General features: G+C 42.3%; 1 protein-coding gene across 1 annotated transcript in view; it reads right to left on the bottom strand.

Annotated features, from left to right (window-relative positions):
• Positions 1-13677, bottom strand: part of DSCC1 (DNA replication and sister chromatid cohesion 1) — a 17519-nt gene extending 3842 nt beyond the window's left edge. Inside the window, exons 1-8 of the mRNA XM_077764769.1 lie at positions 13345-13677; positions 10859-11027; positions 9161-9292; positions 6396-6486; positions 4628-4766; positions 3581-3633; positions 2761-2915; positions 391-539 (exon numbers count right to left, since the gene is read on the bottom strand). Coding sequence (XP_077620895.1) covers positions 391-539; positions 2761-2915; positions 3581-3633; positions 4628-4766; positions 6396-6486; positions 9161-9292; positions 10859-11027; positions 13345-13523 — 1067 coding nt within the window. The 5' untranslated portion in view covers positions 13524-13677. The remainder of the gene's footprint in view (positions 1-390; positions 540-2760; positions 2916-3580; positions 3634-4627; positions 4767-6395; positions 6487-9160; positions 9293-10858; positions 11028-13344) is intronic.
• Between the last annotated feature and the right edge of the window lie 3466 nt (positions 13678-17143).

Below are 17143 nucleotides of genomic sequence, written 5' to 3'. Positions count from 1 at the left end.
AGTGTTCCCTGGGGAAAACCAAAAAAAAAAAAAAAAAAAAAAAGAAAGAAAGAAAAAAGAATATGTCCTAATAATAAATCTAAGATCTCTAAACTACTCTTTATAAGAAAAGCAACCTTGGGGTGCCTGGGTGGCTCAGTCGGCTAACTGTCCGACTTCGGCTCAGGTCATGATCTCACGGTTCGTGGGTTTGAGCCCTGCATCGGGCTCTGTGCTGACAGCTAGCTCAGAGCCTGGAGCCTGTTTTTTGATTCTGTGTCTCCCTCTCTCTCTGACCCTCCCCTGTACACACTGTCTCTCTCTCAGAAATAAATAAAATATTAAAAAAAAAATAAGTTAAAAAAAAAAAAGAACAGCATCCTTCCCAATCCATTTTAGTAAATTACTTACTGAATATATGGAGCAATGTCTTCTTCTGTCCACTTTTCCCTTAGAGAGAATAGACTATTAAAACGTTCTTGATTGTCCTCAGGTAGATCATCTACTTTTAGCAAAAATATGATTTGTGGTCTTGACTGTCTATCCACCAAGGCTAAACCCTATGAAAAAATGAAACAGAAAAGGGCAGTTAAAATACTGGTCTAATGTTTAAATATAACTCATCTTTTTACCTTTGGGTTCAGCTGAGCTCAAGCCATTTAAAACGTCAGTTACATGAAACACATAAACTACAGAGAGACCTCCAATAGCCTTTTTCATAAAACGAGCTCCTTTCAAAAGTGAATTCTTTTTTCCCTTCTGCATTCTGGCTCCTGCTGCACATTTTATCAGAATAGCTATAGTTCAAGGTTACCAGTGACCTGTCATTGACAAATCCAATGGCCCCTTTCTTGGATTCATCTTGCTAGCTCTGTGTCCTTTATGAATGTTGATTCCTACTCTTTGAATCTCTATCTCTGACATCACCATCTCATTTTCCTCCTTACTCAATGTTGCATTTCTTTGGGCTTCTATCCTGATCCTTCAACTTGTCTCACGGTCACTGCCCTGGATGACTCAACCAACCTCAACTAAACCCATAACTCTAAGCACCACCTACTTGCTAGACGGTAATATATGTTATCTTCAACTCAAATCTTTCTTCCAGGCACAGGAACTCTATCCAAACCCATCTATGAACTAGGATATGAGGAGACCTGGATTATCCTAGATTCCATTATTCAAACTTTTTTTTTTTTTTATGTTTTATTTATTTCTAGGAGAGAGAGAGACAGCGTGAGCAGGGGAGGGTCAGAGAGAGAGGGAGTCACAGACTGAAACAGGCTCCAGGCTCTGAGCTGGCAGTCAGCACAGAGCCCGACACGGGGCTCGAACCCACGAACCGCGAGATCATGACCTAAGCAAAAGTCGGACGCTTAACCGACTAAGCCACCCAGGCACCCCTCCATAATTCAAACTTAATCCTATAGATTTTAAGGCCTCAACATTTCTCTGTCTATGCTCCATCACCTAGTTCTTTGGTCAGTACTTTCTTAGGAGTACTTACGTGTAGAGAGCCTGGATAGTTCCCCTTTCTCATAATCTGGCCAAACTTCCATCTAACCATCTTCAAGGTCAGTGTTCTTTCCAAAAGACAAAACTCACCAGGTAGCTCTTTTGATGTCACTAAAGGGCCCCAAAGGAGCTTTCTAAATAGGACTGAAATTCCTTAGCATAGACCATAGTGTCCCTCACTGACTCACAGCAACTTTCACTCTCACTCTTCCTCCTACTAACAGCGTCCCAATTTGTGTCCCTCCATGCCCTGGAGCATGACGTCCTGGATCCTTATCTCTGCGCCTCCATCTTGAGAGTTAATAGTTCATTCTTTTAAACCCAGCAGCTTAAATCACCATTCCTTCAGAAAATCATCTCTGATTGAACAGTCAGATGATAAGTCCCCTCTTTTTGTTTTCCCATAATATCTTGTACACATGTCCTTCCCATGACACAGATCACTTTACATCACTAGAAAAGATTTATACAGGTAACGTGCACCCCCCATTGCTAGACCCCAGGCTGAGACTTTGATGGCACATTGGGTGATGTTTTCTACTCAGCATCTAGCATGGTGCCTAGACATAAAAGGAACTCTGTAAATATTGAGCAAATCCTTTCACAATTTAACAAATATTTACTGAGCATATGTGACATGCCAGGCAGTATGCTATGCATTGATAAGCAAGAGTGAACAAAATTCTATCCAAGTAGAGAGTGGAAAACCCACATAATTAAACGTTTTCCCAGTGCTCAGCCATAAGCACCATGAAGGAAAACTACAGGGTGCGGTGGCAGAGTAAGAGAGGAGGCATTTTGTTTTAAAGGGAAGCCCCCTTGATGAAGTGACTCAAAGATGAATAGGAGGTGGCTGGCGAGACGAAATGACAAAGAAGGTCATTCTAGAACAAAAAGGCTTGTGTGAAGTTTCTGAGGTAGGACAGAGCTTGGTGATCTTGAAAACCTGAAAGAAGGCTGGTATGCAGGGAGCAGGAGAGAAGTAGAAAGGGAAGAAGGTACAGGGAAGATTATGAAGAGGATGCAACAAGATGAGATACACCAGGCAGGAGGAAGGATTAACGATAAACAGGCTTGAGGGATCTCACTGAGGTGACAGAAGTGTTCTAAAGCCAGAGACGGACTGAATGCACAGTGTGCTCCTAGTGGAAATGGTGGCTGGGAAAATACAGTGGCTCCAAGCTCAGTTGCAATACAAATTTCTTTCCACCCAATAATGAACGATAACCAGTTGAGTTATGGGAGCATGCACTATTGCTACCTTACCTTAAGTTGATCAAGCTTGGTTATCATTCCTTCGGGAACACTCTGTTGCCACACTTCTTGAAACTCAGCCAGATTAAATTTCACCGCATTCTGAAGTAGCATCTGTGCTGTTGCTCTGCATATTTTATCAGCACTCAATTCAAAATAAACTTCACCTAAAGGAAAAGGGTTTGGATGGTTTCATACTGGCAATTCAAAGCACTACTAACGCTTCCTTTTCCTCAGTGCAATTTCTCAGAAAAAATTATACACAGCTCACTTCTCACAAGCCCATGAGGTTGTTTTTTATCAGGCACACGCTTCAGAAAGGCATACAATTTTAAACATTTTTTAAAATGTTTACTTATTTTTTTAAATATTTTTAATGTTTTTATTTATTTCTGAGAGAGAGAGAGAGACAGCATGAGCAGGAGAGGGTGAGAGACAGGTAGATACAGAATCTGAAGCAGGCTCCAGGCTCTGAGCTAGCTGTCAGCACAGAGCCCGACGCAGGGCTCAAACCCACGAACTGTGAGATCATGACCTGAGCCGAAGTTGGACGCTCAACCGACTGAGCCACCCTGGTGCCCCAATGTTTACTTATTTTTGAGAGAGACAGAAACAGAGCGTGAGTGGGGAAGGGGCTGAGAGAGAGGGAGACACAGACTCTAAAGCAGACTCCAGGCTCTGAGCTGTCAGCACAGAGCCCAATGTAGGGCTTGAACCCACAAACGCAAGATCATGACCTGAGCCAAAATTGGATGCTTAACCGACTGAGCCACCCAGGTGCCCCTCTACCAACTTTAAACACACACAAGTTAAAATACTTTCCAAATCTTACCTTCCTCTATGTATTTCTTTCCATAACATTTAAGACAGTGTTCAATCATTTCCCTGAAAAATTTACAAATACTCATTTTAAAAGTTCTCACATTTTTATGCATTATATCTTAAACACCTTTGCTAACTAAAAAATTAAGACAGAACTTTGAGATCTGAAATACTAAGTGATTTCAGTTGCCACATAAAATTTTACATTAGGAACTAACTAAAAAATACTGGGAAGCCATGTATGCCAGGCCCATACTAGACATTCTTTTTTATTTAAAAAAAATTTTTTTTTTAACATTTATTTATTTTTTTAGAGACAGAGACACAGAGTATGAGCGGGGCAAGGCAGAGACAGAGAGAGAGAGAGAGAGAGAGAGAGAGAGAGAGAGAGACAGAATCCGAAGCAGGCTCCAGGCTCCGAGCTGTCAGCACAAAGCCCAACACAGGGCTCGAACTCACAAGCTGTGAGATCATGACCTGAGCTGAAGTTGGCCGCCTAACTGACTGAGCCAACCAGACACCCCCATGCTAGACATTCTTACATGAACTGTGTGAACATACATTTATTATCATAAAACAGCTTAAATATAATTATTTCTTTAAATTTTTAAAAAATTTTTTAATGTTTTATTTATTTCTGAGAGAGAGAGAGAGAGAGACAACCAGCCAGCATGACCAGGGAAGGGTCAGAGAGAGAGGGAGACACAGAATCGGAAACAGGCTCCTGGCCCTGAGCTGGCTGTCAGCATAGAGCCCGACGCGGGCTCGAACCCATGAACCATGAGATTGTGACCTGAGCCGAAGTCGGACACTTAACCGACTGAGCCACCCAGGCACCCCTATTTCTTAACATTTTTTATGGCAGGAAAAAACAGAGATGATGCACACTGATTCAGTCTAGTAACCAAAATTCCTAAGTCCTTCCTGGTTATGTATTTTTTAAATTTCTATACGATATCCCAATATAAATAGCCTATGCCCTGGGTTTAGCTCCATCCTAGAAAATAACTTTGCTTCTTTAAAGAAAATTTGGAGGGACAGTGATTAAAATACTTACTCTGGCTCCAATGGTCCAAGCTCCTGAAGGCACGTGTTCAAAGGAACTTTATCAAAAGACCAAGATTCAGAGTCCACAAGCTGAGTTACATGATTCAGAAGTTTCATCTCATAATCAAAGTCAAGAATCCTCCAATAACCTACAAATTCCAAATGTAATCTTTACCAAAGAACATTTTAAGCAAATTAATTGGCTAATGATCAATAAAGAAGCAGCATGCTCTTGCCCAGCACATAAAAGAGACACTAAAGTCTTAGCTTTCTTTATAAGCAATGCTGCTTTTTATGTTTTCTCCTAATCACAATGAATTGTGTCTTGAGAGAATGAAGCACCTTTTTTCTTAACCTTTTTTATGTATTTATTTTATTTCTGAGAGAGAGAGATAGAATGTGAGCAGGGGAGGGGCATACACAGAGGGACACACAGAATCTGAAGCAGGCTCCAGGCTCTGAGCTGTTGGCACAGAGCCTGATGCGGGGCTCGAACTCATGGACCATGATATCATGACTTGAGCCAAAGTCAGATGCTCAACCAACTGAGCCACCTTAGCGCACTGAAACCAAGCAGGTTTAAAAAATACCTCATATGTGACTAACACTGATTTTTATCAAGTGTTTTAACACTCAATAATCTCAGAATAATCTGTCGATCTAAATGGAAACGTGGAAACCTGTTGCTAGAATAGTCATTTCATTAGAACGTCGTACAAATGAGGTAAAGACCGTAGGTTTGATATCCCATATGCTGAACTCTGCTGAGGGGCACTGCCATGGTTATAACTCTCACTCTTAGCTGTCCTGCAGAAGTGTCCTCGTACTTGTAAAGAAGCCTAGGTCACTCAAGAGTCCATGGACTCAGAGGTACAATGTGAACCAGTGGCAAGATAAAGCCTAGACATCAAGGCAACTTTCCCTATTCTGGTGAAAGATCACGAAATGCCATCTTATAATCGAAGGCTCTACCACCATCCCTGGAGAAACAAATCAAGTACAAATCTACCATTTCCAAGGAAGACTGTTACTATTGCTATTCTGAAAGAATAAAGGCAACATTGAAAAAGGGAAATGTGTGATGTTGATCTCAGAAAGAATGTTAGGAATAATCTACACGCTCCTTGACACAGACTAAAATTTTATCCCTCCCCAGGTGAGAAATGACTAATATACAGAGCTGCATTAAAATCCTTTGGTTTCTAACCTCAACATGCCTGGTACCCATACACCATAGTAATTAATAGCAGGCATCCATCATAAAAATTTTACTTTCAATGCTTAGGACCAAATGTACTTTCCTTTCCATGACAAGGAAAAGCCCTGTAAAGAGTGGTTGGAGTCACTGGTCACAGTTGACCTCCTCAGGTGAAGGTCACATGTAGTCTCTACCCCACACCCAAAAACATAATATCATAATCTTTAAGCCCAAAAGAAAATTAAATAAATAGTGTGCTATAGGATCAAGATGTCCGTAAATCTCTCTCACACGTGATGCCCAATTCCATGCTTTTTTTTTTTTAATATTTTTATTTATTTCTAGGAGAGAGAGAGAGAGAGACAGCGTGAAGAGGGGAGGGTCAGAGAGAGAGGGAGACACAGACTCCGAAATAGTCTCCAGGCTCTGAGCTGGCAGTCAGCACAGAGCCTGACGTGGGGCTCGAACCCACTACCGCGAGATCATGACCTAAGCGAAAGTCTGGAAGCTTAACCAACTAAGCCACCCAGGTGCCCCGCCCAATTCCATTCTTATGAATGATTACAGTAAGTGATGTTACCTTCAATCTCACAGGCATTTAGAACTTGTAATTGGGCCATTATTTCTTCCTCACTTGCCTGAATTTGATCAAGCAAATCTTCAGTTGTATACTAAAACAAGAAAAAAAAAACCCCAAGAAACATTTAAGGCCTTTGAAGAATATTTTTTTTTAAATTTATTAAATTTGGGGGGATAAATACACAGAACAGATTAAGGCAGTATTTATACTGTAGCTCAATTTCTTCTTTTAATGATGTATAATGATTACCACGTGAAATCTTAGAAAAAAATACAGGGGTTCATGATGTTGGATTTAGCTTAAGTTTCTTAGCTAGGATACCAAAAACAAATGGCAAAAGAAAAAACATTAAATTGGACTTCATCACAATGAAAAACTTCTGTACTTCAAATTACCATCAACGCAAAAGGATAAATACTATATGATCCCACCTGTATGGGATATTTAGAATAGTCAAATTCATAAAGATGAAAAGTAGGGTAGTAGTTGCCAGAGGCTAGGAGGCAGGGGAAACTGGGGAGTTAGTGTTTAATGGGTATTTGGTCCCAGCTTGGGAACATGAAAGGTTTCTACGGATGATGCGTGGTGGTCATGATTACAGAACAATGCGAATGTATGTAATGGCACAAAACTATACACATAAAAACGTTAAAACTGTACATTTTACCTTACGTATATTCATCACAATTTTTAAGAAAAATCAAAAGTGAGGGATGCCTGGCTGGCTCAGTCAGTTAAGCATCCGACCTCGGCTCAGGTCATGATCTCATAGCTCATGAGTTTAGCCCCACGCTGAGCTTTGTGCTACCAGCTCAGAGCCCGGGGCCTGCTTTGGATTCTGCCCTATGTCCCCATCACCCCCCATTGCTCATCTTCTCTGTCTCTCTCAAAAATAAGAAAATAATAATAAAAATAATTTTTTTAAAAATCAGAAGTGAAAAAATAACCCACAAAATGGGAGAAAATATAAGCATATTACATTTCTTTTGTTTTATGTTTATTTATTTTAGAGAGAGAGCTTGTGTGTGTATGCATGAACCAAGGAGGGGTAGAGGGAGAGAGAATCCCAAACAGGCTCTGTGCTGTCAGCAGGGAACCCAATATGGGGTTCCATCTCACGGAACTGTGAGATCACGACCTGAGCCAAATCAAGAGTCGGAGGTTTAAGTGACTAGGCTACCCAAGTGCCCATAAGTAAATTATGTTTCTGATAAGGAACTTGTAATTAGATTATATAAAGAAGTCTCCGACAACCCAGTAATAAAAAGACAAATAACCCAATTACAAATTAGGCAAAGGCGTTCCTGAATAGACAGTTTTCAATGAAATACAAATAGTCAAAAAGCACATAAAAAGATGGTCAACATCATCAGTCATTAGGGAAATACACATCAAAACCACAATGATCTTGCTTCAAATCCACTGGTATGGATATAAAAAAGACAATAACAAGAGTTGTCAAGGATGTGGAGAAACTGAAGCCCTCATACATGGGAATGTAAAATGGCGCAGCCACTTTGGAAAACAGTCTGCCAGTTCCTCAAAAAGTTACCAAGAGTTACAACATGAGCCATCAATTCCACTCTTGTGTATAAACCCAAGATAAAGGAAAACACAGGTCCTCTAGAAACCTGTACACGAATGTTCACAGGAATGTCATTCATAATAAAATGTGGAAACTACCCAAATGTCCGTCAGCTGAGGAACATAGGAACAAAATGTGGTATACCTGTAAAATGGAGTATTTTCCAATAAAGACAAATAAATTACTAATATATGCTGTAACACGAATGAACATTGAAAACACGCCAAATCAGAAAAAAAAAGAAAGCCAGTCAGAAAAGGTTGTATATTATATGATTCTATTCATATGAAATGCCCAAAAGAGGCAAATCAAGAGACTGAAAGATTAGTGGTTGCTGATGGGAGAGGGAAGCAGGGAAAGATAAGTTTAAAAGAGAAGAGTTAAGGAGTACAGAGTTTCCTCGGGGTGAGAAAAATGTCCTAAATTTCATCATGGTGACGACTGTACTACTCCGTGAATGTACTAAAACCAATGAATGAGTGACCTGTCTGGTATACAAATTGTATCTCAATAAAGTGGTTACCCAAAAAAAGAAAGGAAATCAGTCAACAGAGAAAAAGAGAGCTAACATAAATACGGACTTCAGAATACCAGTACAGTTATAATGTTGAACTACATTAGAAACTTGAATTGTTTTTTTACTTGGCTTGTAAATATTTTTCCATACTTCCAGGAATTAATTAATTCTCACAATAGAATAAGAATAGTTTCCATTTCCATTTCCATAACGCCTTTTCTGAAGAGCCCCGAATTATAATTTTAATTAAATAAAAACTAATTTAACTTCTAAAAAATGTATTNTTGGCTCAGGTCATGATCCAGCAGTTCGTGAGTCCAAGCCCCATGTCAGGCTCTGTGCTGACAGCTCAGAGCCTGGATCCTTCTCCGGATTCTGTGTCTGCCTTTCTCTCTCTCAAAAATAAACATTTAAAACAATTTAAAAAAATATTCCAGAAAAAGAAGGGGGAAAAAAAGCTAAGAAGCAGCGGGGGACAAAAGAAACCAGACTGACAAAACAGGGATAAATGTTCAACTGAGTGATGAATATATGGAGGACTGTCTGCTTCGGGGGATGTCTGAAATTTTCATAATACAAACATTAAAAATAAAAATGTCACCATTAAATACCTCTAATTATAGTTCTATTTTTCAATTTAAAAAAAGTGAAAATAAGTCTTACTTTTGAATGATTGGAATCCTCTTTTTGACTGTCAGGTCCTTCATAGGCATTTTCCATCAAAAGCTTCTTTAGCTTCTTTAATTTAGGTCTGCATCTTCTTAATTCCCAATAATTATTAGAAAAGCCAAAGATCTAGAAAGTGTAAATATATTAGAGCCTTTCAGGGACTATTCTAGATGAAAATGTCATACAAAATTTCAACCAACTCATTGCTCTCAATCAGAAGACAAGAAAGCCAGGCATTCCACTTTCTGTTGAGAAAATACCCTCCAGCCAACTCAGCAAATGGATGGGTATCTTCAGGAAACATCTTTCCAAACTGCTGGGGCGCCTGGGTGGCTCAGTTGGTTAAGCATCTGACTTTGGTTCATGTCATGATCTCACGGTCCATGAGTTCGAGCTCCGTGTCGGGCTCTGCGCTGACAGCTCAGAGCCTGGAGCCTGCTTCAGATTCTGTGTCTCCCTCTCTCTCTGACCCTCCCCTGCTCATGCTGTCTCTCTCTCTCTCTCTCTCAGAAATAAATAAAACATCAAAAAAAATTTTTTTTAAAAAGAAAACAAGCAATCAGAAGATTTGGCAGTTCTGGGCCTGCTTTCCCACAAGGTCAAGCTATGGCCGCCCACCTCCGTGGGGCCTGTGCTCTTCAATTTGCTGCAGGCTCCACCATCCTGTTACCTGCTGAGGCTGAGTGTCCACTGTCATTTACCATCAACAGCCTGCTTTGTGCACGCGCATTTCTTCCCTAGCCCTTTCAGACATCTAAAGCTCAACCACAGATTAAAATTTTAGTTGGTAGAACTTTGTTAAGCTTTGCCCAGTCTCACTTGCACACAGTTCCCGTAAGGAGAGCTCAAAGGCACTCTGGTATTGTTACAGGCCTGCAAAACACCTACAGAACAGGTATGCGATGAGAAACCAACAGTTTACAAAAGACTAAACTGCCCATGTGTCTAATTAAAAGACACAACCCTCCCCCTCCCCCCAAAAACCAAAATACACATTTTGCCAAAGTTTCTTTTGTTCTGGCAACATCGTGGGTCAGAGATTCCCCACTATTTTCCCTTATCTCTATTCCAATTGTTTCTAAGGCACTAGATGGCCTAAAATCATTCTGAGGAAATGTAAGGCTGTGTTTCGATCACAACATGTGTTAACAATCTAACCAGAACGGAGACTTCTATTTGGTATCTGCCACCAGTAGCCTCCACAATAATTAAGACTTGGTCATACATGGCTAGAGGTAGTATTGAATTAAAGGGACTTCAAAGGTCTCACTCACACACACACACACACACACACACACACACACACTTGCCTTGAAAACCCAATTTCTTCATTTCTCTGCCTCCTAAATATTACTTAAGGTGCTAGTTGTGTGAGGGAGTCTTCTTTCAAAACATATACACTGCAAGACTTACTAAAAATAGGTAAAACGTTTAGAATACGTCACCTCCTAATGCACTTTCTATGTCACCCGCAATGGTCACCTCATCTGGGACTTAAAACTCAAGTAGGGAAAATAAAGACAACTTCGCAAGACTCCAAACAAACAAACGATGCCAAGAAATTTTAAATCTCGCTAGAGAATCTTCCAGGTCCCCTGTGATCATGCATTTCACACCTAAAGATTTTAATTAAAGGCAATATTAGCACATATGTTGTGATTCTCATATAAATGAGAAGATAAATAGCAGTACCTCAGTGTGAATAATGTCACAACGTGTTTCTTCCGCCTTCAGCTGGTCAGGAGTTTTACAACCAGGAATGAAAAGCAACATATTGGAAGTGTCTGCTATCTTCAAGTCATACGTTTTGTCTTTACTGCACAGCACAGCCTGCTCGTCTTTATCACCACGAATCACAAGACTGCAGGAAAATGGGAAGAGAAAAGACATGGTTTGTTGAGACTTCAAGGGACATCTTCATTATAAACAGTTCCAAAATCCTCCAGGTTTGCAGAATTTAAAATTAAGTCTTGAGGCTGGGTCTGGCCCCTGTTCTCACCACCCTCACATAATGCTGGGCTCCAGAGAGCAATGGCGGAACCAGTTGAGAGACAGAGGGGCACCAGGTGGCCTCGCCAAGGAAAAATAATTCAACATGCAAGAAAGATCCAAAGGGGCCAAGAGTCCAAAAGTTACCACATCGCATCTTCCTGCAAACTGCTTCCAAGAGCACAAGACAAAAGCATCCAGTAGCTTCAGCCACGATGTCAATTTCCTAAACCACGTTAAAGCAGTACTTCTCAAACCTATGCGGAGGCATCTTAGGGAATCTTGTTAAAAAACTGAATCCCAATCTGCAGGTCTGGGACAGGACCCAGGATTCTGCATTTCTAACAAGCTCCCAGATGATCACCATCATGCTGATGGTCCTGGTACCCACCTAAGAGAGATTCTTCTCGGGTTTTTTTTTTTTTTAAATATATTTATTTCTAGGAGAGAGAGAGAGACAGCGTGAGCAGGGGAGGGTCAGAGAGAGAGGGAGACACAGGCTCTGAAATAGGCTCCAGGCTCTGAGCTGGCAGTCAGCACAGAGCCCGACACAGGGCTCGAACCCACGAACCGCGAGATCATGACCTAAGCGAAAGTCGGACGCTCAACCGACTAAGCCACCCAGGCGCCCCTCTTCTTGTTTTGTTCTGAGTGTCCCCTAACAATCCTAGGACACATTCCAGCCTACCCATCAGCTCCTGTTGCAAAGATATCGGGACTTTATGAAGAGAGATGCAACGCTGAATGAAAAAATATGAAAAAGATATGTTTACACATGGCAGTAAAGAAGCTCTGACAAAGGTTCACAGGGGGAAAAGAGCAAGAATAACAGAGGTGAGGACGAAGAGGAAACACTAAAGAAGGAGATGATGGGGGAGGGGGCGCCGGGGTGGCTCAGTTGGTAAAGTGTCTGATTCCTGATTTCGGTTTCTCACGTGAGGATAAACTGCTTGAGGTCCTCTCTCTCCTCTCTCTCTGTCCCACCCTCCCCTTCTCTCAAAATAAATAAATAAACATTTTTAAGAATCTTAAAAAAAAAGTGGAGTTGACAGCAAGGGAGTAGTTTCTAGCGGTTTTGTCTATAAAACACTTAACCCTCCTGTACACTATTCACTTCTTTTAAAGAAATAGTAAAAATAAAACCTGAAATAGAAGAATGTGTAAGTACTTTTTTAAAATTAAGACTCAGTTCAAGTGAAAAGAATCCATGTTGTTTTTTTTAAGCTTCCTAGCACTAACACTTAATAGTCTCAAGTAACCACTCTTCCACATTGACTTCCACATTGCACTAAATATAAAGAAGGTCCCCACGCCTGAAGTCCTTTCACAACTCAGTGGGGAGGAAAACCAACGAGTGAGACTCCCGTTTGGCTCCCTTAAAGATACTTTGTGCCTAGCATCTGAAAACTGGCCAGTTAATTATAATACTACCAGATGAGTAAATATGAAAACTGAAATCCTGAGAAGTTCGACTTAAAGGAATCTACAAGAGCACAAACTACCTAATAAAATACAAGTGTTGGAAGTGAGGTGGTGCAAACAAGAAACAAACCAGAGCCCCTAACTCCTACTTGCCAAGAGCTGGGGGAGCACACATTTGACAGACTGATTCTCTAGACTTCTCTTTTGACTGTGTTTTTAAATCCATGGTTCTGCAGCTAATGTGTAGCTGATCCACAATTAGAAACAGCTTCAGATTCCCACTAAATGGCCCCAAGCAAGTCTGTTTCTTGAGGGCATGCCACAACTACCAACTCTGTAAAACGTTTTTCAACTTACTCCCTACAGTACTACCTATCGTCTCGAAACGAAGTTAAGTAGAAGGCAAAAAGAACTCTATAAATATTAGACAGTAGCGCTGACTGTAAGCTAGAATGGCGAGGTGTTCAGGGCAGCTGCCGGCATCTCTGTTAAGGTCTCCAAAACTTCCCTGAGGTTATGCTTCCTGATTTGTCTCCGACGACGCAGGCCTCCCCGATCGGATGCACCAGGCGTGTTGGCATCACCCCAGTCCAGCTAAGTGTACCGCCGGGAGAGGTGTGGACTCCTCGGGAAAAGGCAGCGCGCTGGAGATCAGGCCTCCCGGCAGCTGCGAGCGCCCTGCTCAACTCCAGGCCCCCTTCCGGCCCGGCGTCCCCGTCCCGCGTTCCCCCGCGGGGCAGCGGGCCGGCGGCAGGCGGGAGGCTCACCTGCGCCCGGCCTCCAGCTGCTGGCACAGCGCGGGCTCCAGCTCCAGCAGGCAGAAGTCACCCGCGGCGGCGCCGGCCCCGGGGCCGAAGCCCAGGCAGTGCACGGCCGGCAGCAGCTCGGCCGCATTCAGCTTGGCGATATGGAGCGTCGCGTCCACCTCCTCGCGGGTCCTGCTCATCGCTGTGCGGCCTCGGGGCTCCCCCCCCCGCGTCCGGGAGGGCGCACAGGGCGGGGCGGACTCGAGAGCACCGGCAAGCGAGCGCCCCGAAGACAGCGAAAGGTACCAGGGCCGGAGAGGGGACTTTCGAAAGCGCGCCTCGGCGGCAGGGGGCGTGTTTCCGGNGGAACCCCCGTCCCCCCTTCCGCTGCTTTCCCGCCGGCACCCCCAGTTCCTCGCCAGCGAAACAGTCCGGTTTTCCGCCAGGGCGGGGCCTTCTGATCGTCACTCTGCTTGCGTCATTTTCCACCTCCTTCGCTCCACCCTTTAAGGCGGTTCCTTCCTTGTTCGCCCCATTTCGCAAATGCCGCAAGCTCCTTGCCCGCGGTGGCACAGCAGGAGGTAGTAAGTCTGATGCCAGAGCAGTATACCCTGTCTCGAAACATATGCAGCCGCGTTTTATGCAAACACTTTGGATCCGGAGCGAGGCCCCGGTGGAATTGGAAAGGGAATCTAATTTCTGCGGGTCTGGGGACCGTCATATCTGAGAGACAATGGCTTGGACTAGATCCATCCATTCATTGAGCACCTAGTGTGAGCTGGGTGTCAGGAGAGGGGCTGAGACCCGTGTCCGGAGGAAAGCAACTGTCCTGGGGTGGAAACAGCCTGCAAGTCTCCTGGGGAGACAGACAAACTCGCCACCGCAGGATGTGTAAACTGCTCACTCGGCTTTCTCCAAGGTGTCTTCTAGGCCAAATTTTGCAGTGACCTGATTGAATACAAAGTTTCAAGAGAGAAGCTCACCCGTATATACGGCCGGCGGCCGTGCCTTGATAGCTTGTAAGAGCCTGCTGTGAACTCTCCTAGGGACCCCGCAGCCTGTTTGGGACTCTTGGTGCCCGTGAGAGCTGAGTCTCCCTGAGAAGAACATTCCACTAGGGTGAATCAGACCTTGGGCAAAGTAAAAGACGTGGGTGGCTGAGTAGATGGGTAGGTGACTGAGGGGTTGAATTCAAAGGAAATGAGCATTTTCTTTCAACTTCTGGAAAACTACAGAGTAGGGCATCCCAGGGGTACTGGGTGGTGCTTTAGTTGGTGGTAGAAAGGTTGGTTCCTATGACCTACTTATCTTTTTTAATACACCTGAATGTGTAAGGACTCCGGTGGAGAAGAATGCTGGGTATGAAGGTGGCTGCCTGATGAGATGTTTGAATTGGAAGAGAATCAACCATTGCAGAGCTCTATCAACGGGAAGCAGCTTAATGGAAGAGCAATGCTGACATTTACATCAGACTCGCCTCTCTTGAAATCTTAACCCTGTTCTCACTAGTTTTGTGACTAGTTTTGTCTTCATTTAATTTCTCTCATTCAAACTTCCTTATCTGAAACAAATATTCAAAATGAAGATACTAATACCTACAATCTAACATGCATGGCAAGCAAGTGAAATTTAACAAATGGCAGCCTTTTGTTATTGTTTAAAATTAAAAACAGAATAAAAAAAGAATCACTATTTATATATGGCCAACAACATAACCAAGATATAAAAAGTCATCACGTAAGAGTTAAGATCAAAGGGAACAGACATAATAGCGCAAAAATCCCAAGACTTTGTGATAAATATGGTTAACATTTTCAGAGGCGAGTGATAATTCGTAGATAACGGTCAACCAGAGATGGAAGATCTTTTCACTGTTTTCCAAATCTCATTCCGATTTTTAATGATATATGTAGTTGCAGCTTCTCAAATTAGCTCCTTCACTCATGGAGTCATAATTACTCCTGAAAAAAGCAAAATAGAAGCCCTGACAGAAGCCCTGTCACAGAAATTGAAATTAGCATCACAGAATTAAAAAAAAAAAACGCATCACACACCTGGGAATATGACAGAAATGAATGTGACCTTCAAAGACTCAAGGGTGCAAGAATGGTTCGCCCCCATCTGCCCATTTAATTCGCTGGTCTGGCCCTGCATCTGCTGTGCTGAATGTAGTATCTTTCCTTGAGCAGATTAACAACACAGCCTCTGGTACATGGGATCCAAATTTAGATCTAATACACTTCATCTCTACCATCTTTCTTTCTCTCTCTCTACTTACTCTTTTTTGTAGTTTCTTATTTTCTTTCATCATCTTTCATCGAATTGCTTTTGTTTGCTTAGTTTTTTTCCCTCCCAGCCTTTAGAAGATAAATCCTATCCTGCTTCTTCTGCTACTGCTTTTTCTTTTACTTCTCCGATGCCTCCTGGGAGCATTGGGCACAATGGCTCTCTGTGAAGTCTTTTCCGTCTCCAGGATGCTTCCCCCTATTGGGGGTCTGTTTGTCTGATGTTCTTCCCTTCTTTCTTGGCCTGATTAACACCTGTTGTTTCTCTCACTAAGCACTGCCTGGTAGACCTTTCTGAGATGTTGACAATGTTCTGTATTTGCACAGTCCAGTTTGGTAGCCACCAGCCACGTGTGCGTGGCTTTTGAGTGCTTGAGATATGCATAATGAGAATGAGGAATGAAATTTTACGTTTCATTTGATTTTAGGTAATTTAAACATAAATAGCCACATATGGCCACATATGGTATTGGGTCACTTGCTTAGGTCAATAATCATTTCTCAGAAATCTTTCTCTGACCTCCCTGATCAGGTGAAGCCTCTCTAATATATACATTCAAGGCAGCAGGTGCATCTCATTTCTAGATTTTATTTTTTTTAAATGTTTATTTATTTAAGGGGGGAAGGGGCAGAGAGAGAGGGAGACACAGAATCCGAAGCAGGGTCTGAGCTGTCAACACAGAACCCTATGTGGGCCTCAAACTCACGAACTGAGGGAGATTGTGACCTGAGCCAAAGTCAGACGCTCAACCGACTAAGCCACCCAGGTGCCCCTCATTTCTAGATTTTAAGTTAAGTTGTAATTTTACATTTATTTGTATGACTACTTAATCTCTCTCTCTCTGTCCTTTTTTTTTTGTCTCTAAGACCTTATGTGAGTGATAAAGTTAGCTGGGTTTGAGAAATAATTTTTGAGATACAATGGACAATGGTAGCTACTTGATTAGACCTGAGGAGTTAGAAAAAGGGAAGCATCAAGGATGAATTCTAGGTTCTTATGTGAGTAACTGCATTTCCTCTCATTTACAACATATCGCAGGAAGGGTAGGAACATTCAGGGGGAGATGTGATGAGCCCTGGCTTTGCTTTGTGGTTACTGAGATCCTATGAGAAAATGCAGGGGAAGACATGCCTTGAAGTCGGATTTAGAAATTGGATCTTGAATAAAGGTCTTGCCAGAAGCTAAAAGATAAAGCTTTTAAATATGCATATATGGTGATTACAGAGTAGTAGAAATGAGATCATCCAGGGAAGAGAGTGTGATGTAGGGAGAGAGGAGTTCTCCTTTCTTCTCTTCTCTTCTAGGCCCTTAGGCTCCTCTAATGATTAAATTGTCACAAGACAGATTAACAGGAGAAAAACAAACTTAATTCATAATATTTGAGCTCATAGAAATATGAGACTTACAGAAGTGACCAAATCAGGCTGGCTTTTTTTTTTTTTTTTGTTTCTTATTAGGGCTTGGGGTGGTAAAGTAGTGAAGAAGTGGTAAGTTTATTTATATAGCACTCTTGGCCCTAAAGCCCCTATCTCTG

This window comes from Crocuta crocuta, unplaced genomic scaffold, assembly GCF_008692635.1.
Source record: "Crocuta crocuta isolate KB4526 unplaced genomic scaffold, BGI_CrCroc_1.0 scaffold260, whole genome shotgun sequence".
Taxonomy (NCBI): Eukaryota; Metazoa; Chordata; class Mammalia; order Carnivora; family Hyaenidae; genus Crocuta; species Crocuta crocuta.
The sequence above is the reverse complement of the archived record's forward strand: the minus strand, read 5'-3'. Positions and strand labels throughout refer to the sequence as shown.